At 55.6% G+C, this 25,124-nt stretch overlaps 1 protein-coding gene across 18 annotated transcripts in view; it reads left to right on the top strand.

Moving 5' to 3' along the window:
* Window positions 1-25,124, top strand: part of RBFOX1 (RNA binding fox-1 homolog 1) — a 2,206,955-nt gene that overhangs the window by 229,193 nt on the left and 1,952,638 nt on the right. For all 18 annotated transcript variants that reach the window (XM_070063950.1, XM_070063945.1, XM_070063952.1 and 15 more), the window contains exon 2: window positions 8,011-8,070. In XM_070063950.1, coding sequence (XP_069920051.1) covers window positions 8,011-8,070 — 60 coding nt within the window. The remainder of the gene's footprint in view (window positions 1-8,010; window positions 8,071-25,124) is intronic.

The raw sequence follows: 25,124 nt of genomic DNA, 5'->3' as shown, positions 1-25,124 counted from the left end.
CATCCTGTATGGGTGCTGGTTTGGCCACTTGAAAAGTGAACCAGTAGATGGAAGATCTCTCCCTCTCCCTCTCCCTCTCCCTCTCCCTCTCCCTCTCCCTCTCCCTCTCCCTCTCCCGCTCTCCCGCTCTCCCGCTCTCCCGCTCTCCCGCTCTCCCGCTCCCTCTCTGAATGTTAAACCCAAAATAGATCAATGCACAGAGATACAGAGTAGATTGGAAGTTGCTTCGAGCTGGTGCATGGGGCCTGGCAACACAACTCTACATAAACAGCGGCTGGCAGGTGTCTATGTGGAGAGACACGAATCAATTTATGCTTGCAGATGACCTCCCTGCCGTAAAGCATGACTGTTAGAGGGGAGAAACGGACTTGGGGAAGCTGCCGCAGTGACGGTGACTACGGTTCAGGTTTTAGCACCGGGGTGCCTTCCGGGGGTCACTTGTTTCATGTGTTTCAACTTGGTGGTTGATGAGATGGGGAGGTGGGAGTACCAGGGTGGCTTTTGCAGAAGTGAGGTGGGGTTTGAGAACAGCTTGTGGCTGCCTGGGTGGCATGGGGGGTAGGCTTCTCGGGCAGGCTCCTTCTGCCCTTGGCAGCATCACTGGTGGCCCTGTGGGGGTAGTGGGGGAGGGGCTGTGAGCATGAGGAAAGTCCTGTGTGCTGTGGTCCATCCAGGCCGGGCCGCTTGGTGCCAGTCCCGTGACTTCTCCGGTTCGCTCGCCTCTGAAATGAGCCTTCTTTCTGGAAGCCAGTGACGCCGTGAGCTCGCCTTCCCGAGAAGAACCTCGGAGAGGGAAGGTACGTGCCTTGTCTGAGGTCACACAGCTCACGAGAGGACAAGGGTGGCTTGGGCTCCGGAGCCTGCGTCTGTAACCGCTGGGCTGTGGCACCTGCTGGAAGTGGCTCTGTGGAAGTGGCTGGCGTGGCCTCTGGCGTGTCTGACTGTGGAAACTGAACCAGGAGGATGTGCAGCTGCAGAAGGGGGATCAGCTCACAGGAGTCCAGGGGCGCCAGATCCGTGGTGGCCAAGAGCAAGCGGAGAGGCAGAGAAGCCGGGAGCCTGGCTCAGTCCAGGAATCTGGAACCTTCCGATCTGAGGCAACTGGGGGCGGCCCTGGAGGGCAAGAGCCTGGGTTCTGGTGTCCAGGGCCAGTGCAGAGAGGATGGTGCCAGCCCCCAGAGGAAGGGTCAAAGGAAGAAAGGCCCTTCTGCTTCTTCTGCCCCGGCCATTGGCTGTCCAGCACATGTCCAGTTGGCTGTCCAGCACATGCGGCGTGGGTCTTGCCTGTGTGGTTCTGCTGACCCACATGCTGGCCTTGTCTGCAAGCATCCCCAGAGACACCCCCAGAAAACATGAATCGCCCCCTCTCAGGCATCCCTGTCTGGTCTAGGGGACACCCACCACTGAGCAGCGCACTTTGGCAAAGTCCACATGGCGCCGGGCTGCAGATCCTGTGGCATCGACTTGCGCTCTTGCTAAGTCATTTTATAGCTGTGAATACTGAGGCTCAGAGAGGCTGAGTGAGCTCCCTGGAGTCACCCAGCCGTCTAGGCTCACGCCTTGACTACAGCCTGCCCCACCCCAGTGCAGCTCTTTCTACCCCTCTGGCGTTCTGCAGGGTCTTTTTAACCCACTCCATCCTAGACCCACACTCAGGGCTGTGGGTCCAGGGTCTCCCCTGGCATTGCCCTGACTGCCGTGGGGTTTCCGTCACCGTATCTTGACGTCTGAGACAATACCCTCACATTTCAGTCTGCCTGTTTCTGAAAAGGGCAGCAGGTGTTATTTGGGCTAAATTGACCTTGAAATTGATTTCTTTATTTTATGACTTACTGAGAGGAGATTAATACTTTTTTTTTTTCCTGCAGTCTGAGACAATTTACATGGTAATAGAAGGCATAGTCAGTCAAATAAATTGCTGGAAGTGCTGGTGTTCCGAGGGAAGAAAATACAGAGCTTACTCACATTGATTTCTTCGCCCCGGGGAGAAGCAGAGGTTTTAACATCTGGGAATAGGGAGCGAAATTTTATCTCTCCGTTTGCAAGTAGAGAACTGAGGAGCTTAATCTGACATTTACACGGAACGTCCTGGGTTGGGGAGGCCTGGGCAGTGGAACTCCTTGCTGAAGGGCAGTTTGAGCTCCTGGGTTTTGTGGGAAGTTGGCTGCCTCCACGGAGGGCTGGTGGAGGAACAGGGGTGCAGGCAGGCTGGGCACTGTGAAGTTGTCCCCAGGCCTGGATGGGGAGCCAGGGAACCGTGTGGTTGGAGACCCTGCTTCTGGAGTTCTGAACTTTGCTCTCTGGCTGTGTTCCAGGGCTGCCCCTTCAGCGTGCGCAGATCGGTGGCAGCTGCCCAGCGTGTTGCAAGAATCTCAGACTTTGTCTATCTCAGCAGTGAAATGCAGCAGTCGATTAGTAGTGCCTGCCCCAGGAAAATGACAGAGCGAGGGAATGTGTCTGTCAGCTATTTACATTTTCTGATAAAAACCACTGTAGCATCCTCCCCGTGGCCAGCGTGTGTGTGCTCAGCCTGTGTTGGAAGTCGTTCGCCTCTCCAGAGCTACCTGGAGCATTTGCCAGGTGGTTTTCTGGAAATGTCCAGAAATGAGTCCCTGCCCAGAGAACCCTTGCTGGTCCTGCATGTGGTTTCCCCTTATTTTCACTTCAAAATCCAATAAAGTGTCACAGATGCAGTTAAAATCCTGGTGGATCACATGTGGATAGTTCAGAAAGCTTGGAATTGAGACGTAGGTTTACCTTGGCACACCAGGTCAGAAACCTGTGCACGGTTGTTCGTAGCAGGCGTGTCCCGTGAAACTTTCTGAAGACCTCTCGTGTGCCCAGAACATGAAATTCAGGAGTCAGAAGAGTCAGCTGCCCAACCAGCCGATCCAGTTCTCCAAATCAGCTGTTGTCAGTGATTCCCATCTATCACCAGGAGACGCGCGTGTGCATACCAGAAACACATGGACTCTGCGGACGTTCAGCAGACGTGACCCCACCGTTCACTCCCCCTGTGCACGGCACTGTTTTTTTTCCCATCACTCCGTGCACAGCTGCCTTGTTACCATTATTGAGTGTGTTTGGATGCACTGTAATTTGTTTACATGGCCTCTGAATAATGGAAATTTATGTTACTCCCAGCAGTTTGTAATTACGAAAAATGACTATCCACAGCATAGGTCATTTTATGCACTTACGGACTTTTTAGAAGGCAGAAATTCTGAGATATGGAAACACACACGCAAATATGACCAATATTTAAGATGTGTGATTCCACTCTGTACGTGTCAACTTCAAGAAGTTTAAATGCTAAATGCTTATTTTGGTGCAAGAAACATTTTGAAATCCATGCATGAGCTATCTTCAAGAATTTCATGAAAAATGTGCGATATGAAAAAACAACTCTGCATAGGTTTCAATTTTTTTTCATCAAAATATCCTTTAAATCCTATTTTCCCCCTTGTATGAGAACAGCGTGTCCCCCTGCACTGTTGAGACTTCTGTACTGCATCCTGCTTTCATCTCTTTGGTCTCGGTGAGAAATAATCGTCGTCTTAGTTCACATTTCCTTTCTTGGGCATGAAGCTGAGGGTGCGTTGATACACACACCAGGCGTTTGCGAGCCTTCTCCCTAGTGAATGTCTCTCAGCTCCCTCGCTTGCTCCTCTCTTTTCTATCCTCTGCTGGTCCTCGTGACCCGGAGGAGCTCCTCTTTTGTGAGGAAATTGCCCCTTGGTTCGGTGGGTTATGATTTTTTTCATCATCCCCTTTGCATTCGGCTTTCTTTTATTTTTTTCTTGCCCCACATTTTATGGACAAGACTTACTTTTTGTTTCAAGGCTCTGGGTTTGGGAACCGTAATTAGCAAGGTCTCCACCACGGCTCTGAGTTGATGGACATTGGCATGGTTCCCTTGGGGAGGGGGGGGGGGTGTCCCCCAGCTGGCCCAGGTGTTGGAGTCATTTTGATGTTTTTGCCAGTTCTGAGGAATGGGAGAAGTGGGTGGTCTCTTACCAACTAAGGTCATGGTCAGCTGTGGGCTCTTCAGTCTACCTCTTTTCTCTTGGTACCCAACTTCCCAAGGACGAGACTCGCTGCTTGTAGATAGAAAACTTTAGGGCACAGTAGGCTCAGGTGGCAGAGAAACGTTGAGAAACGCTGGCCGCACGTGCCTTCCACAGCCATGGTCCCTGCAGGTCTTTGCTGTATCCCTGGGTACCCGTTTTGCCCCTCCCCATGCATCTCTGCATCTTCTCCCATTGCTCAGGAGGCTTCGGTAAGCTGTGGCCTTGGCTTGGAGCTTTGCACAGTCCTGGTCCATGCAAACCACATTGACTTCATCAGTGGAAACTGGTCACACCGCAGCGCCCACTCCTGTGCCCACACCGTCTCTACCCACTGCTCGGGTGACTTTAATTGGCCTCCGCACTGCTCGGGCCTCTGTGTTCTGGGGTCCCTGTGAGCTGGCTGAAATTGGGGATTGAGTGTAACTCATTCCTGCAGCTCAGTGTGTTTTTGGCTGCTGTGTAAAGCGAGTCTGAGATGGAGCATCAAGACACCCAGCCCAGGGTGTTCTGCAGGAGAAGGAGTGAATCTGGCACAGACACCCCCACGTGGCAGCAACTCCCTTGGCTCTGCTTAGCCGCCTGCTTCAGAGTTCCCTGCAGGGGTGGGAGGCCACGACTTAATCTCGGTCTTTTCACTAGGTTGGGGCTGGCTGGAGGGTCACACTCCGTGCAGAGGACGGAGAGACAGGACCTGGCACAGCAGGTTAAGCTGAGGCTTGCGATGCTGGCATCCTGTATCAGCGTGCTGGGTCGAGCTCCTGGCTGCTCCACTTCTAACCCAGCTCCCTGCCAGTGCATCTAGAAAAGCAGTGGAAGATGACGGAAGCACTTGGACCCCTGCCATCCCCCTGGGAGACCCAGATGCCGTTCCAGGCTCCTGGCTTCAGCCCAGCTCCTGTAGCCATCTGGGGAGCAACCCAGCAGAAGTTTCTCTCTCCTCTCACTCTCACTCTCACTCTGCCTTTCAAATAAATAAAAATCTTAAAAGAAGGCTCTGTTTTCTGGTCCCTACACTTTCCCTTGACCAGTGTCTACTGGAAAACTGGAAAAGGAACCCACAAGTCTGTCTCCTTAACATGTGCTCAGGACACAAGGGCCCTTCAAAAAGTTCAGGGAAAAGTGAGCTTAAAAGGTGTTTATTTTGATGCCACATTTTTTTTTTTTGACAGGCAGAGTGGACAGTGAGAGAGAGAGACAGAGAGAAAGGTCTTCCTTTGCCGTTGGTTCACCCTCCAATGGCCGCTGCGGCTGGCGCGCTGCGGCCGGCGCACCGCGCTGATCCGGTGGCAGGAGCCAGGAGCCAGGTGCCTCTCCTGGTCTCCCATGGGGTGCAGGGCCCAAGCACTTGGGCCATCCTCCACTGCACTCCCGGGCCACAGCAGACAGCTGGCCTGGAAGAGGGGCAACCGGGACAGAATCCGGCGCCCCGACCGGGACTAGAACCCGGTGTGCCGGCGCCGCTAGGCGGAGGATTAGCCTAGTGAGCCGCGGCGCCGGCCTTGATGCCACATTTTTCTTTGAAATTTTATGTAATTTTTTTCAGAATATGCATTTTTGATGAAGAGTTTGAAATTCCTCATTTATAGAAACAGAAATCTCCAAACCACCACTGGCTCTGAGCAGCTGCAGCCGCTGCAGGAAAGAGGAATCACTTCTCATCTCTGTTTCTCCCTCTCGCTGACTCTGTCTTTTTTAACTATTATGTCTGTTTCTTGGTCTCTCTTTTTCACTAATTGTGTGTGTATATGTTTGAGCCACACACACACACACCCACACACATGCACAGAGAGAGAGAGAGAGAGAGAGAGAGAGAGAGAAACTTCCATCTGCTGGTTCACTCCCCAGATGCCCACAATAGCTGATGCTGAGCCTCAGCGCAGGTCTCCCGCATCGGTGGCAGGAACCCAATGACCAGAGCCGTCACTGCTGGGTTTGCACCGTCTGGAAGTGAGAGTGAGGGTCTGGAGCTGGGAAGTGGAATGTGGATGGCCTCTGTGTGTCCGTCTCTGTCTCCCTCTGTCTCTCACACATACCCTCTGTGCATCTGTCTCTGTCTCTCCATCTCACACACAGTCTGGGAGTTGATGGCTGACTCCAGGGACTGCAGTAAGGAACATGCGGAACTTTGTGCTTGGCTGGTGTTTCTGGGGCAGGGCTTGTCCCCAGATGTGCACCAGGCCTGTGCACCCTGCCTCACAGACAAGGGACTGAGGCAGCAGAGGTTGGTCGGTGTTTGTGGCAGGTGTGCTTGGTCCCGGGCCGGGCTTCGGACCAGCCCTGCGGCCAGACTGCTCTTTGTCCAGGACGCCCAGGTGAAGCCCTGGCTTCTGCGAGCCCTGGGAGGATGAGTGAGGCAATGCACGTGGAGTGCTCAGCACTCCCCATGCAGGTGCTGCACAGATGTGAGCTGTGATGCCAGGGGCAGAGGTGGGGGGACCAGCTCCCCGTAACGGGACAGTTTGGTCCTCAGGCTGGGACAGGATGTCCACACGGAGAAGACTCTGGACCAGCTGTTGGGAGAACTACACACCCGATTTAAAAGTTCTTGTAGCCACATGGAAAAGTAGAACTCTACAGATGAGTGGGCAGGCATTACCTCCGTGGTTAAGATTCCCCTTCCCACACCGACGTGCCTGGGTTCTATTCTCAGCTCCAGCTCCTGACTCTGGCTTCCTGCTGATGCACACCCTGGGTGGCGGTGGTGATGACTCAAGTGGTTGGATCCCTGCCACCCACGTAGGAGCCCTGGATGGCGTTCCAGGCTCCTGGCTTCAGCCCAGCCCAGCCCTGGCTGCTGCAGGCATCTGGGGGTGAGCCAGCAGATTAGAATTCTGTATCTCTCTGACTCCCCAAAAATGACAAGAACAACAATAAAAAACCCACCCAAAACCCAGATGAAATTAATTATATTAATATTATTTATATATTCATAATGTATTTATATTTTAAACATAGTAGTATGTTTTATTTATGGATTATTAAATATAGTTCTAACATGTAACTGATATGAAAATGAGACATTAATATTAATAAAATGGCTTATATTTCTTTTGTTCATGATGTCTTCAAAATCCAGCGTGCTTTTTATACTGACAGCACATTTTTAAAAATAGATTTATTTTTTGTAAGGCAGAGCAACTGAGAGAGATTTTCCATCCTCTTGTTCACTCTCCAATATGCCAAAACAGCAAAGGCTGGGCCAGGCTAAAGCCAAGAGCTGGGAACTCCATCTGGGTCTCCCACATGGGTGGCAGGGATCCAAGTACTTGGGCCATCATCAGCTGCCTTCCCAGGTGCATTAGCAGGAAGTTGGGTTGGAAGCAGAGCAGCCAGGACTCGAACCAGTGCCCCGAGGTGGGATGCCAGCCTCATGAGCAGCGGTTTAACCCTCTGTGCCATGAGGGTTTTTTTTTTTAAGATTTTATTTATTTATTTGAGAGGTAGAGTTAGAGACAGAGAGAGGGAAAGACAGAGAGAGAGGTCTTCCTTCTGTTGGTTCACTCCCCAGATGGCTGCAATGGCCAGAGCTGCGCTGATCCAAAGCCAGGAGCCAGGTGCTTCCTCCTGGTCTCCCGTGCAGGTGCAGGGGCCCAAGCACTTGGGCCATCTTTGCCTTCCCAGGCCGCTGCAGAGGGCAGAACTGGAAGAGGAGCAGCCGGGACTAGAACTGGTGCCCGTATGTGATGCTGGTGCCGCAAATGGAGGATTAACCTACTGCGCCATGGCGCCAGCCCCTGTGCCGTGATTTTAGCTCAGAGTAGCCCTGTGTGGCTGCCGACTGCTGGCCAGCCCAGGTCTAGACCCTTGCAAGGGGTGGACAGAGAGGCTCAGGGCACCAAGGCTGAAGGGGCCGGGCAAGCTGCAGTTCTCGTAACTTGGGCTGCTCTCTGGATTTTTCCTCAAACTCATTCCATAACCTTTCTGTGTTTGTTTTTGCCAGGACCACCGGTCTGCAAGTCCAGCCCTCCCTCGCAGTGCTGCCAACAGCCCACAGGACCCTGTAAGTAGAAGCCTTTGCGGCACAGACTGGATTCGGGGCTGCGTGCGCATCCTTGGCAGCCCCGTTCGCCCCAGCCATCTGGCGGCTGGAGTGGAACTGATGTGGTGCCGATCTTGCCCAGAAGTAGCTGGGTTTGAGGGAAGTCCCTGTTCCCAGGCACTCGTGTGGTTTCTCAGAGCTCTGCCTGTGAGAAGAGGGGGTCCCCTCAGGGAACAGATCTGGGGTACAATGGTTTCAGGTGGGGCCTCAGAATCATCCTTTGGGCCATGGCTGTGTGAGCTGCAAGGTGCAGGCAGAGTGTGAAGGATTGGACACCGCCTGGCTGTGGCCGTGGTAGAGACAGTGGTGCCGGTACACCGTGGTGCTGCACAGGCAGTCATTGGGGTGCCTGGCTGTGGGTGATGCTGGAGGTGGGTCCTGTGCACTCCTGTCACCCATGGGTGCAGTGGCCGTGAGCTCCCTGCACTGGCGCCTCCAGGGTCGCCCATCCAAGCTGTCAGGCACGCAGGGGCTGTGGTGTGCTTCCTGGGGTCAGCCTGCTGTGCGTTGCTGATGGTGTTATGTGGCTTGTGGTGCTGTTTTGTACTGAGCTTTGTACATTCTGGACTATGATTGTCTCTATAGCAAGCAGTCCGGCTTTCCATTTACGGTAGTGGTACGAAATGTCCCTTGAAGTATTTAAGTAAGAAAGAAGCAAGTTGACTTAAAGCAAATTCTAGTATGGGAGTTATGAGAAATGTAGATAAGGTGTTCTCATGGCCCTGGGCACTGTTCCTGTGTGAGCTCCCTGTTTGGTTTGACCCCCCCACCCCACCCCGGTCCCCTGTTCTGCCTTTGTCTGTGCCAACACTTGAATTTCTAAGGACCCACCACTTGGCCTGTTTCCTCAAAATGACTTTTGGGACTGGGTGTTTGTAACAAGCCTCAGGGCGGATCACCTGGAAGAAGTGAAACCTGCGATGCCAAGAGGAGGAGGAGGAGGAGGAGGAGGAGGAGGAGGACGGGGATCAGAAGTGGGAACCACACCCACCTGTCTGTCTGGGCCCCCCGTGCGGTTGACCAGATGGCCCATGTCTGTCTGGGTCCCCCACCATGTGGTTGACCAGACGGCCCGCTCTGTCCTCCAGTCCTCCCAGCAGCTGTGTAAGGTGAGTGCTGAAGGCGTCCTCATTTTCTGGGTGCAGAAACAAAACTCACAGGGAGTCCAGTGCTGGGCCCAGGCTCACCTGGCCGGGACTCACGCCGTGACCCGCCCTGGTGGGCCCCTGGCGTCCGGGGGCTCCTCACCAGGGGCGTGACCTCGTCTCTACATCTCATAGGTGGAAGGGTGACTGGTGGAGCAGAAAGATGCTGATATTGGCTGCCTCTTGCCCAAAACGCATTCTCCTGGAACTTCATATCCCGTCTCGGGGTGGCTCCTGTGGGGTTCTGGCTCAGGTCTCCCGTGAGCCGGGGCTGCGGTCATCTCACAGGGGCTGGGGGCCAGTCCTCTGATAGCTGATGTCAGGAGGCCGTGGTTCCTCTCTGTGTCCCTCCTTCCCGAGCCATGGAGCAGCCCCCAGGGAGAGAAATGTGAGAGCAAAGCAGAGGCCACGTGCCCTTTAGTGTCTCAGCCACACAGTCCCTTTCCATCACCTGTGCTGTGTACCGTCAGTCACTCAAACCAGGGCCCTGTGGGAAGGGACCACTCAGAGGCGTGGATGCCGGGCTGGGGGGATCGTGGGGCTGCTCTGGCCAGGGGCCACCGCACTCTCCGTCATCTTCAAATAGCCATGTCTTGTAGCCGCATGCAGAACTCTTGTAGCGCACAGCGAGTCTGAAGGAAGAACACATAAAGGCACCGCACCCATTTTGTTCATGAGGCGGTGAAGCTCGGGGTGGAAAGGTGAAGACTGGGAGCACAGAAACCCTTACCAGAAAGCTCAGGGGCTCCTCTGCTTGGCAGGGGCCAGTGACGTCCTCATCAACCCAGCCTGAGTCGAAGTCATTGTAAGTCAGAATGTGTGTGATGCATCTGCCCCTCCCCACGGAACGTGGCAGCTGGCCCGGCCTGCCTCAGACATGCTCGGGTGTTTACCGTCAGGAACCCACAGCCAGCTGAATTGCCACACAGAAAGCCGGTTTTATGATAAAGTGTAGGAGATCTCACGGGACACCATGGAGACTGTTGAGTGCAGACAATGGGTGCGTGGTTGTGCTTGCTTGCTTTTTATTTATTTATTTTTTAGATTTCTGTGCTTGAAAGAGTGAAAGAGGAGAGACAAATGGCCTCAGGGCTGGGCTGGGCCGAAGCCTGGAGCCAGGAACTCTGTCTGGGTTTCCCATGTGGGTGGCAGGGCCCCAAGCATTTGGACCACCTTCTGTTGCTTTCCCAGGCACATTATCTGGGAACTGGATTGGAAGTGGAGCAGCCAGGACACAAACCGGTGCCCACATGGGGTGCTGGTGCTGCAGGTGGTGGTTTAACCAGCTGTGCCACAGTGCCGGCCCCACGTGGCTGTGCCTTCACACTAGGAGTCAGAGATCCTCTGTAGCTGAAAATGTCAACCACCCACAGTGGGAGCAGAGAGCACCCTGGATTTTCAGCTGTTTTGGGTGGCAGAGGATTTCCTGGCCCACAGCACCACCTCACTGAGGCACATGTGTTCTCCGTGGCCCAAGTGAGGGTGCTGGCTGCTGGTTTGAGAGGTTTGGTGTGACTTGTGCTGTGGCAGTCCTGAAGCCCTGATTTGCCCTCCCTTCCACAGCCCTGGCTCTCACAGAGCTGAGGGTCCTCGGCCCTTCCAACTGGATCCCAGAGAAAGAGTCACAGGGGAAGCCGGCATCTTTGCCACCTCTGCTGTGCCCTTGCTCTGACCACTTCTGGGTGGCAGCTGGCCTCATGTGTTTCAAATGCAAAGCATGCAACCCGTGGAGCTAGACTCGCACCTGCAGGAACCTGCACATAGCGCACAGTCGGATGACAGCGGAAAGATGCTTTTGTGTATTTACTGAGTTAGTGATGATAGAGGCAAAAATACTTTTAAAAAAGCTGCACGGTGTGTTTCCCTCTGTAAGAGATGGGTCACTTGGTTGTGCAGTGTCCATGAGGGACAGTTCCAAGCTGTGGCTGTGACTGGGGATTCTGGCAAGGATCCTGATGACGGGCTTGGGAGGATACTGTGACACCTCATTGAGTGAGAAATACAGCACGTATCTGTGAGTGCAATTATGTACAAGTGGTTCTCTTCACGCATCTCCCAGCTCAGAGACAGACATCAGAGAGGCAGGTGGAAAGTTGAACCTGATTGGTGGTTGGTGCATTTTTCTCTGGACTCTGCTGGTTTTACTGTTTCTCTTTTACAACGAGCAGTTATTTTCCTCAATAGTAACAACAGGGCAGTGACTAGTTGTAAAACTAAGCAGCCAGTTCTGAGCTGTTGGGAGGTTTTCCAGGAGGGCTGGTGTTAGGTTGAAGTGTGCTTCTCAGCTGCCCTGGGGATGCTGATCTGCCCCTGGGGGAGTGAAGATGGGGCTTTGGGGCTTACAACACCAACTTGGGGCCTTGAGACAGATGGCTTGGCTCCTGCCTGCCCCCTGAAGGTAGAACACCTCAGGTGCTGCTGTCTCAGCACTCTCCCTGCACAGTGCCCTGCGGTCCTGGCCAGCTCTGCTCTTCCACTTAGGAACCACCTGCCAGCAAGGGCCTGGGCGCAGCAGGTGTATTCTGCTGCTTCCTGAATGAGGAAACAGTAATAGTGATGGCTAGCTCTGTCGGGGACTCTGAAAGTTGCTGGCGTCATACTCAGCATTTCATACATTTCCTCCTTGGCACGGTCTAGGCAGGAAGAACCAGCCCTGTCCCCTGTTCGCAAGTGAGGAAACAGGCCCAGGGAAGAGGGAGTGGCTTGGGGTCTCCCAGGGCTTGAACTTGGGTCAGGCAGATTCCCTTGGTGAGCTGAGGAGGGGACAGGCTGTTGGTTCTGCACAGTGATGCGGGAAGCCTTTCTGTGTCTTCGGCGTCAGCAGGTGGTGAGTGTCGCACCTGCTCACAGTCACCTGTTGAAAGGATCTCAGGAAGGTGCCTGGTTGGAAGTCTGTTTTCTGCCTCTTGATGCATCCAAAACAGCTGTGCTTCCCTCAAGTGTTCGCGTGGGCCGGGGTCTTTGCTTCGGCCCCAGGTAGGGGGAGCTGTGTTGGGGTCACTTTGCTGGATGAAGGAAACACATGATGGGGGCCCCCGCGGTCCACCGGTCACACGATGAGAGACGCTGGGGAGATGAGGCCAGGTGAGAAACCGTGGCGCCCCACTCCCTCCTCTCGTCCACTCTGCCGTGGATGCGTCCTCAGCTAGACCTGGAGCCGCTGCCCTGGCTTTCATTTTTCTTCTTGCCTGAAGAAGAGCAGCAGAGCTTTTGAGTTGGTTCTGCCTCACTCCAGAGCAGGAAATGGAATCGAAAAGCACTGCGCATGCTCGTGATTGTATAAAGCCCTTTTTATATTCATTTGAGAGGAGACAGAAAGACATAGCGAGGGAGTGAGAGAGAGAGAATCTCCCTTCAACTGGTTTGTTCTTCAAATGCCTGCAGCAGCCAAGACCAGGCCAGGCTGAACCAGGAGCCGGGAACTCCATCCAGGTCTCCCATGTGGGCAGCAGGGACCCAAGCACTTGCACCATCACCTGCCGCCTTCCAGGTCTCTGTTAGCCGGAAGCTGGACTTAGATGCCGGAGGTGGGTTTTGAACTGCGGCTCTGTGACATGGGTTATGGGAGTTCAAGCACTGTTGTAACTGCCAGGCAAAACACCTGCACTTGCCATGGTCTGTTGGAAGTCCCTTATATTTTGTAATACGCGTGTTTTTCTGTAACAGAAACAGACCGTGTTCATTTTCCATGGCTGCCTAAGAAAGTACAAAAGCTTGTCTCAGGTGCCCGCTTATCTCAGCGTCCAGGGATCACAGGTCTGGGCCTGGCCGAGCTGGATCCTGGCTGCAGTCATGGGCTTTGGCTGGGGCTGGGGTCTCCTCTAGCACTTGGCGCCCCCTTCCGAATTCCCAGGTCCCTTTGCCTGCGACATGGTGGCCTGAGGTACCGGACACTTGGCCTGTTCTGTAGGCTGTTGCAAGCCCAGGCCTCAGTGCTCACTGGCAAGTCAGAGGCTTAGTATATGTGGCCTCTGTCCTCTTTCCTGTTGGCCAGAGGGCAGCCACAGGCCCCGCCCACATGCCAGTGGAGGAGCGTTCTTGGTGTGCACTGGGGCTGCCCTGGGGTCTGTCCACACAGACACAGTCCCGAGGTGGGTCTGGCCTTCTCCCCCTCCCAGGGCTGCATGCCTCTCTTTCTACATAGCATCCTCCCTCCCTCCCTCCCCCAGAAAAGGGCTCCCAGGCCCCCCAGGAAGGGTCCCCTCAGTGCTGCGCTCTGCAGGCGTCCTGGTCCCCCTGCAGTCCGGGCACTTGAGCTTCCTGCCTCCTCCCTTCTGTCAGAGGCTCCTGAGCGGCCCCAGCAGCAGGTGAATATGTAATGGAATGCTGCCACCTTTTGGAATTTAGCAAAACCAGAGCCTGCTGTTGCAAGGGGTGGATGTGCAGCACCTGCTGCTTTGGGTCTGCACCTGCAAACATGTGCCCCTGCTCGCAGCCTGTATTTCCACTGAGAGCTGCCTCAGGTTCACGCTAGGTTTTAGGAGAGAAAAACATGAGCCGGTCTCTTCCAAGGCAGCTTGGTTTGTCATTTCCGTTCTGGTTCGCAATTGCTGGGGATGCTGACAGCCTGTTCCATAAGGTGCAGGCACACAGTGGAAAGAGATTTGGTGCACTGCATTGGGCTTTATCCTTGGTTCAACCACCAGCTCCCAAGGACTTCAGCCATCCTTGTCTGTAAAATGAGGGTCTCCCAGGCTGCTTCAGCTCTCAAATCCCAGATCCAAGGTCATGATGCCTGTAACCAGCTATGGGGAAAGGTGACGCCCCATGGATAGTTGTTGGTCAAGCAGGAGTGCCAGTCAGGCCAGCCCTGTGTGAAAGATGCAAGGTCCTACCTGAACTCAGCACCACTGATTAGCGATGGCTGCCTTGGGTACAGGAGAACACAGAGCTGTTGATTAGTCATGTCTGCCTTGGGTACACGTGCACCTGCTGGTGACACAGGTGTTGTCCCAGCTCCAGGTGTCCCCTTGAGACTGACAGCAGCCAGCGTGGGGCCCTCAGTGGGGCCTCCCTCCCTGCTATCTCTCGACTTTTGTGATCTGAGTCATTGCTCTCCACCCCTGTCCCTGATGTCTGTGGCACTTCCTTTTCTCGCTCCCAGCCCGACACCACCAAAGCTTGTCCCTCCCTCCCTTGTGTGCCCCCGGTTGGTTGGTTGGCCTCACTTGCTGTTTGGCCGCTGTCTCCTGGTCACACGTCAGCAGCTGTCTGTGATGTGAGGACACAGTGCAGGTTCCCCAGGTTCCACACTTAGCCTTGGACACCCGTCTTGCTGCTGTTCTTACCGTGGCTCCTTCCCTTCCCAACCCTGGTCCTCCTGGCTCTACACCCCACGCACCCTGATGGCAGGCCCCGGCTCGGGTTACACCCTTGTGTGCATTTATATGGATTCCTACCCACCCACCAAGATCCACTAGAAAAGCCTTGACCCAAGACTCTTGATCCCTCTGGTTCCCTCTGTCTCCCTTGAGGGGACGATCTCTTCTGTGTCTCCTGCCTCCACCTGCTTCCCTTCAGCCGACCAGTGGCCCTCACTGCTGAGTGGCGCAGGTGAATGAGAAACAAATCCTGCCCCTCTCTGTAGGGGGCAGGGAGGAAAGGTTCTTGTTTTCCTTTTTAAAGATTTATTTATTTATTTGAAAGAGCTATAAAGAGAGGGAGAGACACAAAAAGAGATCTTCCACCCGCTGGTTCACTCTCCATATAGCTGCAATGGCCAGGGCTGGGCCAGGCTGAAGCCGGGAGCTGGGTGCTTCTTTCGGGTCTTGCATGTGGGTGCAGGGGCCCAAGTACTTGGGCCATCTTCTGCTGCTTTCCCGGGTGCACCAGCAGAGAGCTGGACCAGAAGTAGAACAGGCAGGACTTGAAGTGATCACAGGTCACAGGCAAAGGCTTTACCCACTATTCCACAACACCAGACCCCAAGAAGAGATGTTTACCAGAGGCACAGTTTCTCAGTGGGGCTGGAATACAACATTCACTGTTGGTACCAACAGGCAGTCACGGAAGGCTTCATGGCAGAGGTGATCTTTAGAGTCTTGAAGGATGTGGGGAAGTCGTGACATGGATGGCAGGGAACGAGGGCTCTAGGGTCAGGGAGCAGCGTGGGCAGAAACCTGGGCACGGATTTCAGTTTCTTGGATTCTGGAGGAGGGGCTGGCGGGGGAAGCAGGCAGGATTGGTGCCGGGCCACTGAGGGGTTTTACACTGCTGATTGTTTGGATGGGATTTGAGTTTTGGAAAGATCTTGCCGGGACCTGGCGTAGGAAGCTGTGAGCCGGGAGGAATCCGTGGTCCCTGTCAGGCCTTGTCAGTCCCCCCTCCCCACAGGAGCTGCCTCCAGAGTGCAGGGGTCACCCGCCAGACACCGGGGCGCGCTCTGCTTCTCATCGCTAAGAAGCCTTCCCACAGCATCTGCTCGTCAGCAAACCAAGTGTGCGGGCGAGATAACGGCATTAGGAGCAGATGCTCGGGGCCATGAGACACGGAAGCTTAAATTCCTTCCCTTCCAAACGGCGCACGTGGCTGTGATTAAAGCCAGCCAGCCAGGCCCTGGTGACCCGGCCGCAGCCTGCACACGCGTCTGCCGCCCTGGTGAGCGTCTCTGCCATTTCTCTGCACGGCCTCCTGCCAGGTCAGAGGGGAAATCTATTTAGTTATTTTCCCTTATCTTGGGGGATGGCTGTGCCCCCTGGAGACGCCGTGATCCTGATAGGTTTCCGATGTCAGCATTGAACTTGAGGGTGGCCGTGAGAGTCTTTTCTTCTTCTGTATTCTGATGGCGTGCCTAGGATGCCGGCCGTCACTGTGTGCTTGCTGCAGTGAGTGAGCAAATGAAAGGACCAGTCCTATGGATTTGAGGTCCCCCAAAGACTCCCTCTTGCTCCCCACCATCCACTCTTTTTTTTTTTTTTTTGACAGGCAGAGTGGACAGTGAGAGAGACAGAGAAAGGTCTTCCTTTGCCGTTGGTTCACCCTCCAATGGCCGCCGCGGCTGGCGCGCTGCAGCTGGCGCACCGCGCTGATCCGATGGCAGGAGCCAGGTGCTTCTCCTGGTCTCCCATGGGGTGCAGGGCCCAAGCACTTGGGCCATCCTCCACTGCACTCCCTGGCCACAGCAGAGAGCTGGCCTGGAAGAGGGGCAACCGGGACAGAATCCGGCGCCCCGACTGGGACTAGAATCCGGTGTGCCGGTGCCACAAGGCAGAGGATTAGCCTAGTGAGCCGTGGCGCCGGCCACCATCCACTCTTCCCTCCTCCTGATTCCCAGCCCGGGACAGTTGTGGCTCATTCATGAACTTCCTGTATCGGACCCCAGCAGCGTGTGCGTCCCTGCCTTCCCTCCCTCCCCGCGGCCCTAGGTGGTCGGCCCGTGTCACTGCGTCTCAGGCTGTTCTTCGCGGTTGTCGGCGAGTATCTCAGTGTCAGTGATAGGGAGCTCGCACTGTCACTTCCTTTCCTGTGCTCACTGATGAGCGCGTGGGCAGTGTTCAGCGTGGACCTGCGTGCTCCTGTCCCTGCTGCGGAGTACACACGTGCTCTTGTTTCTTGGACGTTGCCGACGAGTCTGTGTGTTTGCTTGCAGGGGGCACAGGTTGCGTTTTAGCAGCCACTAAAAGGTTTTGCTGAAATGGAGGTGCAAGTTCTCACCCCACACCAATGGGTGTGAATCCTGCTCCCGCTTGCCTGTTGGGTTCTCCCTTCCTCTACCCTCCTCCCCCTTCTCTCAAGATTTATTTATTCATTTATTTGAAAGCAGAGTTAGAGAGGGAGAGACAGAGGGAAAAAGAGATCTTCCATCTGCTGGTTTGCTCCCCACGTGGCCACAATGGCTAGGGCTGGGCCAGACCAAAGCTGGGAACCTCGACCTCCATCCTGGTCTCTCACGTGGGTGGCAGGGGCCTAAGCACTTGGGCATCTTGGGCTTTTTTCCCAGGCATATTAGCAGGGAGCTGGATCACAAGTGGAGCAGCTGGGACTGGAACTGAATGGGATGCTGGCATCGCAGGCCAGGCAGCGGCTTAACCCACTGCAGCACAACACCAGCCCCCAGCGGTGGAGTTCTTGCATGGGTGTGTTGTGAGTTGTCACTGTGGTGTGGCTGTCATCGTCCCACTTTCACTTGAGTCTTCGCTGACCTAATCAGCTCCCATTGGCGGTCAGTGGTGGTGGAAGAGGCGGGCCAAGGCCTCCATATCCAGAGGCAGGACTGGCTCTTGTGGATTCTGGGTGGCTGGGCTGTGCCGCGGACATGCTGGGGTCTGCAGGGGCCATGTGGGGCCGTGGGGCCAGACACAAGCCTGGGTTCCCAGCTCTGCTGCTGTGTAAACCTGGGCCAGGGGCCTGACCTCTCCGTGCCCCAGCTTCCCCACCTGTGAAATGGAGCTGGTGCATCAGGTCGTTTGGGGATAAAGGGAGTTCACACAGGTCAAGCCCTAGGGGAAGGCTCTGAGGCAGGATTCTCTCCTTTTTCCCAGCAGTGAACACCTGACTTGGCAGCCTGAGCCACAGGCTGGGAGCAAGGGCCCAGGAAGTTTCTAGAGGACCTGTCCCCTGTGCTCACATGTCACAGGGCCTGCCCCTCTCCCTCCAGCAGATCTATTTTTTTTTTCAACTCTGGCGAGTTTGCGTGTTGGAGCTCTATGGGCAAGAGGGCGACGGTCTCAGCCTGGGCTCACGGTCACCCAGGAGGCTGCACCACTCTCCCCTCCCCTGCCTCCCTGATGGGATCCTGGCTCTAATTCCGAGCCTTGATGATTGGCTTCAGCAGCCTGCGGGAGTGCAGCTTGCTCCTGCGTGCCCCTAATAAGCAGGGCCGAGTGTTTGCTCAAGGTTTTACCCTTTACAGAAGTGGTCAGGCGCCGCCCTCCGCCCGTCTCCATCTCACAAATCCATGCCAAATATTGATGTTTGATAACTACAAATATCACACATAGCTTTTAATCAAGAAAGACGGAGCAGGGATAAGGGGAGCAAATATGTCTCTGTAAGGGAGTTGGGTGTTCTTGGTAATGATCTCGCTGAGAAATGAAATCACCGCAGGGAGAGGCGCGGGCTCAGTGCCGGCGTCCACCAGCGGGTGAGCCTCCCGAACGTGGCTGGGCCCCAGCACCAGCCTCTGGCCTCTTCTCAGCTGTTGGGTCCCGCACTCAGCAGAAGCCATCTCATCTGCAGAGGGGAGAGATGCATTTTAAATGGCGACATCCAGTGCACCAGCAACAGTCTTGCCCATCACCAGCAAAAAGTACTGGACCCAGTCTGTACTGTGTGTCCCATCTGGGACAGGAGTGGGAGGGGCGCCTGCCGACCCCATTGGAGCGACAGGTCAGCCTGCGCGGCCTGAGGGGAGGGCAGCAGCGGCCCCTGAAGCCGCATGGGCTGTGTCTCGTTCCCGTGCTCACAGATGGCAGGACATAAAGGCCATGTCTAGCCAAGGTCCACCCAGGGAGGCTGTGGGCCACAGCCTGGCAGAAGCAAGCAGGAACCCGCAGCCTGCACCCAGTCCTCAGGCACAGGTGGCCCCGTGGGTGCTGCTGTGTGCAGATTCCACTGAGTTCCCCGTCCTCGTGCCTCGTGGTTTTGGACACAGGCTGGCCCCTCAGTCAGGAATGCTTTCTGCGCGTCACTCACCTCGCAGCATTTTTGCCAGTCACCTACTTTATGCTGAGTGCTGTTCTGGGAGCTGGGGAGGGAGCCAGGGAGGGAAAGACACCAGAGTGACCTGTGGATGCACCTGCCTTGGGTCTCTCTTCAAAGGTCCCCTTGTCCCAGAGCTTATCCCGATCATTGTCTTCTGATCCTCAAGCTCCTCCCAGCCCCCTGCCCCCACCAGCTGTGTCGCTCTGGCGGCCAGTGTTTCACTCACTCCCCATCACAAGGAGAGCAGGGTTTGTCTGTTTTGTTCACTTCTGAACCCCAGCATCTAGAACTGTGCTGGGCCCTGGTGGGCAGTTGTGACAGGGCAGTGAGCACATGTGTGTGTCCTGTGTGCCTGGCTTCTGCTGTCCTCACACAGCCTCAGGTTGTCGTCACATCTACTGTGATTGCTACTGTGCCCATTTCACAGATGAGCAAGTTGGTTCCCGGTGGGCGTGTGACCTGCTCCGTGCCACACAATGAGGAAAGCAGACGTGTGTGTGGCATCAGGGGTAGCAGGGATTTTCCCAGGAGGCCTGGGGGCTGGGGGATAGGTGAGGGTATGAGAAGCACCGAAATGTACAAGATCCTTTTCTAAAAATTTCACTTATTCCTTTGAGAGATATACAGAGTGAGGTGGACACACACACACACACACACACACATACATCTCCCATCTGCTGCTTCACTTCTCAGATGCCTTCAACTGCTGGGGACCTGAAGCCAGGAGCTGGGAACTCCATCCAGGTCTCCCTGTGGGTGGCAGGGACCCAAGTGCTTGAGCAGTCACCTGCTGCCTCCCAGGGTGTGCATCAGCAGGAAGCCAGGGACCTGGCACTGGGAGCTGGAGGCAGCATTGAATCCAGGCACTCCGATACGGGGTGTGGGCGTCCACCATGCCACATACCTGTCCTATAATGCGCAAAATTAAAAAAGAAATGATCCCTTCAGTTCCCAGTTCAGCACTTTGTTGTGGTAAAACTATAGTAATTTTTCATTTATACAAGTTTTTAATTATTATAGTATTTATCTATATAAAACATTTATTTTATAGTAAATTATTGTATTATTTTTCATATATTGACATAGAATATTAGAAACATTGATAACTAAAGGTGAACATAACCTTTCTTTGTAAAAATCTCATAAGTCAGAGCTGGTGCTGTGGCTTAGTGGGTAAAGCTACCACCTGCAGTGCCGGCATCCCATATGGGCGCTGGTTCGAGTCCTGGCTGCTCCACTTCTTTTCCAGCTCTCTGCTATGGCCTGGGAAAGCAGTAGAAGATGGCCCAAATGCTTGGGCCCCTTCACCCGTGTGGGAAACTCAGAAGCTCCTGGGTTCAGATCAGCCCAGCTCTGATCATTGCAGCTATTTGGGGAGTGAACCAGCAGATGGAAGACCTCTGTTCCTCTCTCCCTCCCGCCCTCCCTCTCTCTGTTCCTCTCCCCCTCCGCCCTTCTGTAACTCTGCCTTTCAAATAAAAAAATATATCTCACAAGTCATTTGAACAACACTGGCCTCCTTGTGGTAGAACTCAGAGTACAGAGAGCATCTTCCCTTTTAGCAGGTTGTCAGACTCTCTCTCTTAACTAGGTTCATAGCTGGGCTTCTAAGTTTAGCTGTCAGTGGCCACGTAGTGATCATGCATACAAGCCAGCACATGACCTCACTCACATGTAGCGTCTGAGGGTCACCTAGGCACAAGGGGGCAGCATAGTGGTCGTCGGAGGCTAGGGATGGCAGCGGGAGATGGGAGAGGGGGATGGTCCAGGGTACAGAGTTGTATGTAGTTCAGCAGCAGGGGTGAGTTCGGGGGTTCCACTGCTCACTTGGGTGACCTCACTAGCAACACCACGTGGAATATTTCAGCACAGCCACAGGAGCGGACTGGGGACATTTTCAGCGGAGCCTTTCAGCCTCCAGTGATGGCTGTGGCTCTCGACATAAGATCCCAGCTTCTGATGCGGATTCAGGGCATTGTGCGTGTTACTCTGTCTCTCTCGGTCCAGGCTGGTCGATGTCACAGCCCCCAGATCCGTCCCGCGCTGGGCCTGCTTCCCGATGGCTGTGGTGTTTGCCTCTCTCCTCCCCACTGCTCTCCCGCCAGCCTCCCTGCTTAGCCCCTGCAGAGCGCTCGGGCTCATCCTGAAGGGCAGCCTCCTGTGGGCGTGGTCAGTGCACCTGCCGTCCGTGTGGACTGCCTTCCAGTCGGAGCACACAGGTGCCCCGAGGCTGCTAGCATTTGCACAGCTGACGGTGGGCTCTCCTGTGGCAGCCTCCCCGCTTCTGGCCAGAGGGAGAGTCAGCAGGCCGATGTCTGCAGGTGGGCACAGCCTGACCTTCCTCTGAGCACCCAGGGAGCGCCCACTTGCACTCACAGCTGCCGCATGCTGAGGCACTGCTCACAGCCCTGCTTACAGCTCCAGGGGCTGAGATGGGGCAGCACTAGACGGGTTGAGGAGGGAGGATGAGGTGGTCCCAGTGCAGGTGGGTACTTCGATTTCTGGGTATCTGGGGCTGACCGAGACAGCAGGACATCCATCCAGTTCAGACAAGCATTCTGCAGGAGGCTGCTGTTGTGTTCCAGGAACTCTTCTCTGGGAGAGTTCCACGGCTGAGTGGAGAGGTCACCAGGGACCTGACTCCCGCATGCCTCTTTGTAAGAGAAATTGACAAGAGGCCAACATCTGACCCGGACAGAGTTCAGGGGGCTTGTGTCCATGCTCAGGGAGCCAGCACAGTGGAGACACGTTCCACCCACTGGCTCTCGGGAGGCAGCGAGCTGGACAGGGGTTTATGCCAGGTTGGGGAGGCTTTGCTGCCCCTTCTGGGTCTCTGGCTCTTGTACCTGGCTCTGTGTTGCACGGAGCATTGGTGGCGTGGCCCCTGCTGCTTCCCCAGGAAGGGGAGTGGAGCTAGGTTGGAGTCCCTAACAGGGCAGGCGGAGTACCTTGGTGGTCAGTGCCGGGACTCTCCTTGCTCCTGACTGGTATGAGCCTGGTGGAGCAGCCTGTGGTCAGCGATGGGTCCACAGGCTGGCATGGTAGGGGGGAGGGGGTGGGCTGATTTTGTGAGTTGCAGGTCTGCCTGTCTCATTTGTGCTGCTCCAAGCACACGATCCTGCCTGATTCTTATTTCGCTCCCCAGAGCAAGACAGTTGGACTGTTTTTTTCCCCAGCCAGCATCAGACAAGTGGACTCCATAGATGAGTGTAGAAGTCTTTCTTCCCAGTCTTACTCTGTTCTGCAGTCCCCTGGGACTTTCACCCTGCCCACCAGGTCCCAACTCCTTCCTGCTCTCCCCTCCCTGGGTCAGACGCCCTTTGGTTGGGAAGTGGGAGTCAGATGGGGAGGGGTCCTCTTCTGCTGCATACAGCCTGGGACTAGCATCTTCCTCTCAACCATTGACACTGCCAACGTTTTTAAACCAGAAGGAAAAAAAAAAACTGGGCCTGAGTTAAAAAGAGCCTTCGTCTCCTCCCAGCTTCGGCTCTGGGCCACGTGGGAGGGCGGGGGCAGGAGGGGGAGATTCTCAGTGCAGCTTTCATCTTGCTGGTGCCTTGCCCACCCCCCAGTCCACAGGGGTTTCATAAACATTATGTTGCTGAATTTCAGTGCAGTGGCTCGAAGCCGTTCCAATGTGTTCTAATTGCTCAGACATAAATGATTTCTGGTGCACTTGAAGTGATTTTGGATGCACTTTTGTCTATCAGGCTGCTGATTGATAACTGCCCGGGACTTTGATGTGGTACTCCATTGATTTCTTTTAAGGCTCTTCAGAGGTGTGTTTATTATAGAGGAGATGTTCCCCTGGTGTTTTGCTCTGTGATTCTGCAACACTTTCATTTTCCAGTTGTCCACACTCCACCCCTAGCCGCCATACGTAACCTGCAGGGGCGGCGAGAAGGCTCGTGGACCGAGTGCTTCCTGGATGCCTGGGCAGGTGCCGGATATATCATGGGTGAGTGGGGGGGGGCGCAGATTTAAAAACCAGCAGAAAACTCACGCATTCCCGCCGATGGTGAGCTTGACGTTCACGCACACATAGACTCACGTGGTTCTGCAGAGGAGGAGGAAGAACACAAGGAGGCACCGTTCAGGTGCTGGCAAGGGCCACACGGGAGACAGCCGGGCCCCTGGAGGGCAGCAGCAGGAGTGGAAGTTCCAGGGAATTTGCAGGAGGACAGAGTGAGGCTGGAAAGAGAGATTTCTGTACCCATCCGTGGAGGTGGGTGGGGCCAGAGCTGCGTCCCCAGATCTCGATGATGACGGGGGTCAGCCAAGAGGGTCAGGCATTCAGCTGAGTCTGTGGACGAGGCAGGCTTGCCTCCTTTGCTCCTGTGTGCCTGACCAGAGGGAGTGGCGTGTCCTGCCCAAGTCTGCCTGCCCTGGACACGGTTGTGCCCATCTCAGTAGCCACCTCTCAGGCCTCCTGCCATCTGTCCCCATGATGGTGGTAATGGCAGTGACATCTGTCCTTTGGAACCGGGCTGGATGAGGCAGCTGGCCGCCATCCTGAAGACATGGTGGCAGCCCGGGCTTCCCCCCTACAACCAGGTCCCAGGTCTCAGTGTTACCGTCTGTGAAGTGGGCCACATCCTGTCGGTGAAGCTGTGGATTTGGTAGCACTGGTCACTCTGGGGAGCCCCTTTGGGGGAGCAGAACCCTGAGCCATGAAGGCCTGGTGGCGGAGCCCGCTACACTGAGCCGGGTGTTCTCGGGTGCTTTTTAAGCCCTGCACATCTGCCTCCTCATGCGGTGGCAGAGCCGCTGTGATTGGGAGTACGTCTTCTCCAGTCCCGGCTCAGAGGCGCGGGGGAGCCGGACCTGAGTCCCAGGCCTTCGCCACTGCAGCGTCGCTGCCGGGGCATCCTGTCCCCACCCCCGCCCCAGCAGACTGCCCTGCAGTGCATCCTGCAAGCCCAGCCACGGTCCCCTGCCCCAGACGCGGGAAGGGCCAGCAAGGAGCACGCGCCACCCAGCGGCCGCTCTCCTCCGGTGCCGCGGCTCCGGCTGCCTCCAGGACCCGGCTGGCCTTAGAGCCTCTGCGGTGCGAGCACGCGGGAGTCCCCGCACTCCATGGAGGGAGCGCTGCGTGGAGGAGCAACCTCCGTCCGCCCGCTCCCCTCGCCCCCACTGCGCCTTGTCACCCCACCTCATGCAGTCCCCCCCTCCCCGGCCCTCCCCAGCTCACCTGCTTCCTGTAAGCAAGGTGCTGAGATACTGAGGAGGGGGAGGGGCCGAGGACACCCCGCTGCAGGCTGAGGGCTGAGAACGCCTCTGTGCCTTCATTCCCTCACTCACACACTCATTCATTCATTCACTCCCTCACGTGGTCATTCATTCACTCAACAATCGTTCACTTACACTTTCATTCACACATTCATCCATTCACTCATCCATCCACACAGTCATTCATTCGCTCATGCAGTCATTCATTTATTCACACTCGCATTCATTCACTCACTCATGCACTCACAGTCGTTTTCTCACTCAGGATTGCATGCGCAGACTCGCCTGATGGGTTTGGAGGTCAGCTGTGGCTGCAGGGTCCTCTCACACTCCTGACTTTGACCCCAGTTTGTGGCCCCGGCTGTCCCTCCCCTTCCCTGTCTGGAAAGCTGCTGCCCCTCTCGGGCTGGGGGTCGAAAGCGGCCCTGCAGGGGAATCCCCCCACCCCCACCCCCAGCCGCCAGGCCTGGCAGCTTCGGGAGTCTCTGTTTCTGTTTGCTGTGACGCCAGTCCAGGGCTGCCCAGTCGTGTGCTGGGTCAGACCCCAGAAGGTGATTTGTCTGCCTGAGGCTCTGGATCCCCCCATCGTGAGGCCTCCCCTGCCCGCCTTAAGGGTGCCCAGAATGGTGGCACCAGCGCTGTGGAGAGCAGCCCTGGGGGAGGACGCCTTCTGCCGTCCTCGGGCCCTCCTGTCTGCATCCGACAGAGTCGGCTTTATTCTCGGGGGTGGTCCTGGGTGAGTTTTGTTTGAGGACTGGAAGCTGTGTGCCCTGGTTGTCTTCCCTGGTCTCTCCAGCTCACGGTCCTGGGAAGGGGAAGGGTGAGGTTTGTGCTCTGCTCTGCAGGGTAGGTAGCAAGTTGTCACGTGGCAGGGAGGGGACAATGTCTCCTGGCTCACTTGTGGCAGCAGCCGAGGTGCCGCTTGTGCCACTCGCCTGGCTCAGAGGTTATGGTCCAAAAGGCTGGCATCCGAGCTCTGGTATACAGTAGGCACTCAAT

Source organism: Oryctolagus cuniculus, chromosome 19 (genome assembly GCF_964237555.1).
Source record: "Oryctolagus cuniculus chromosome 19, mOryCun1.1, whole genome shotgun sequence".
NCBI classification, from domain to species: domain Eukaryota; kingdom Metazoa; phylum Chordata; class Mammalia; order Lagomorpha; family Leporidae; genus Oryctolagus; species Oryctolagus cuniculus.
The sequence above is the reverse complement of the archived record's forward strand: the minus strand, read 5'-3'. Positions and strand labels throughout refer to the sequence as shown.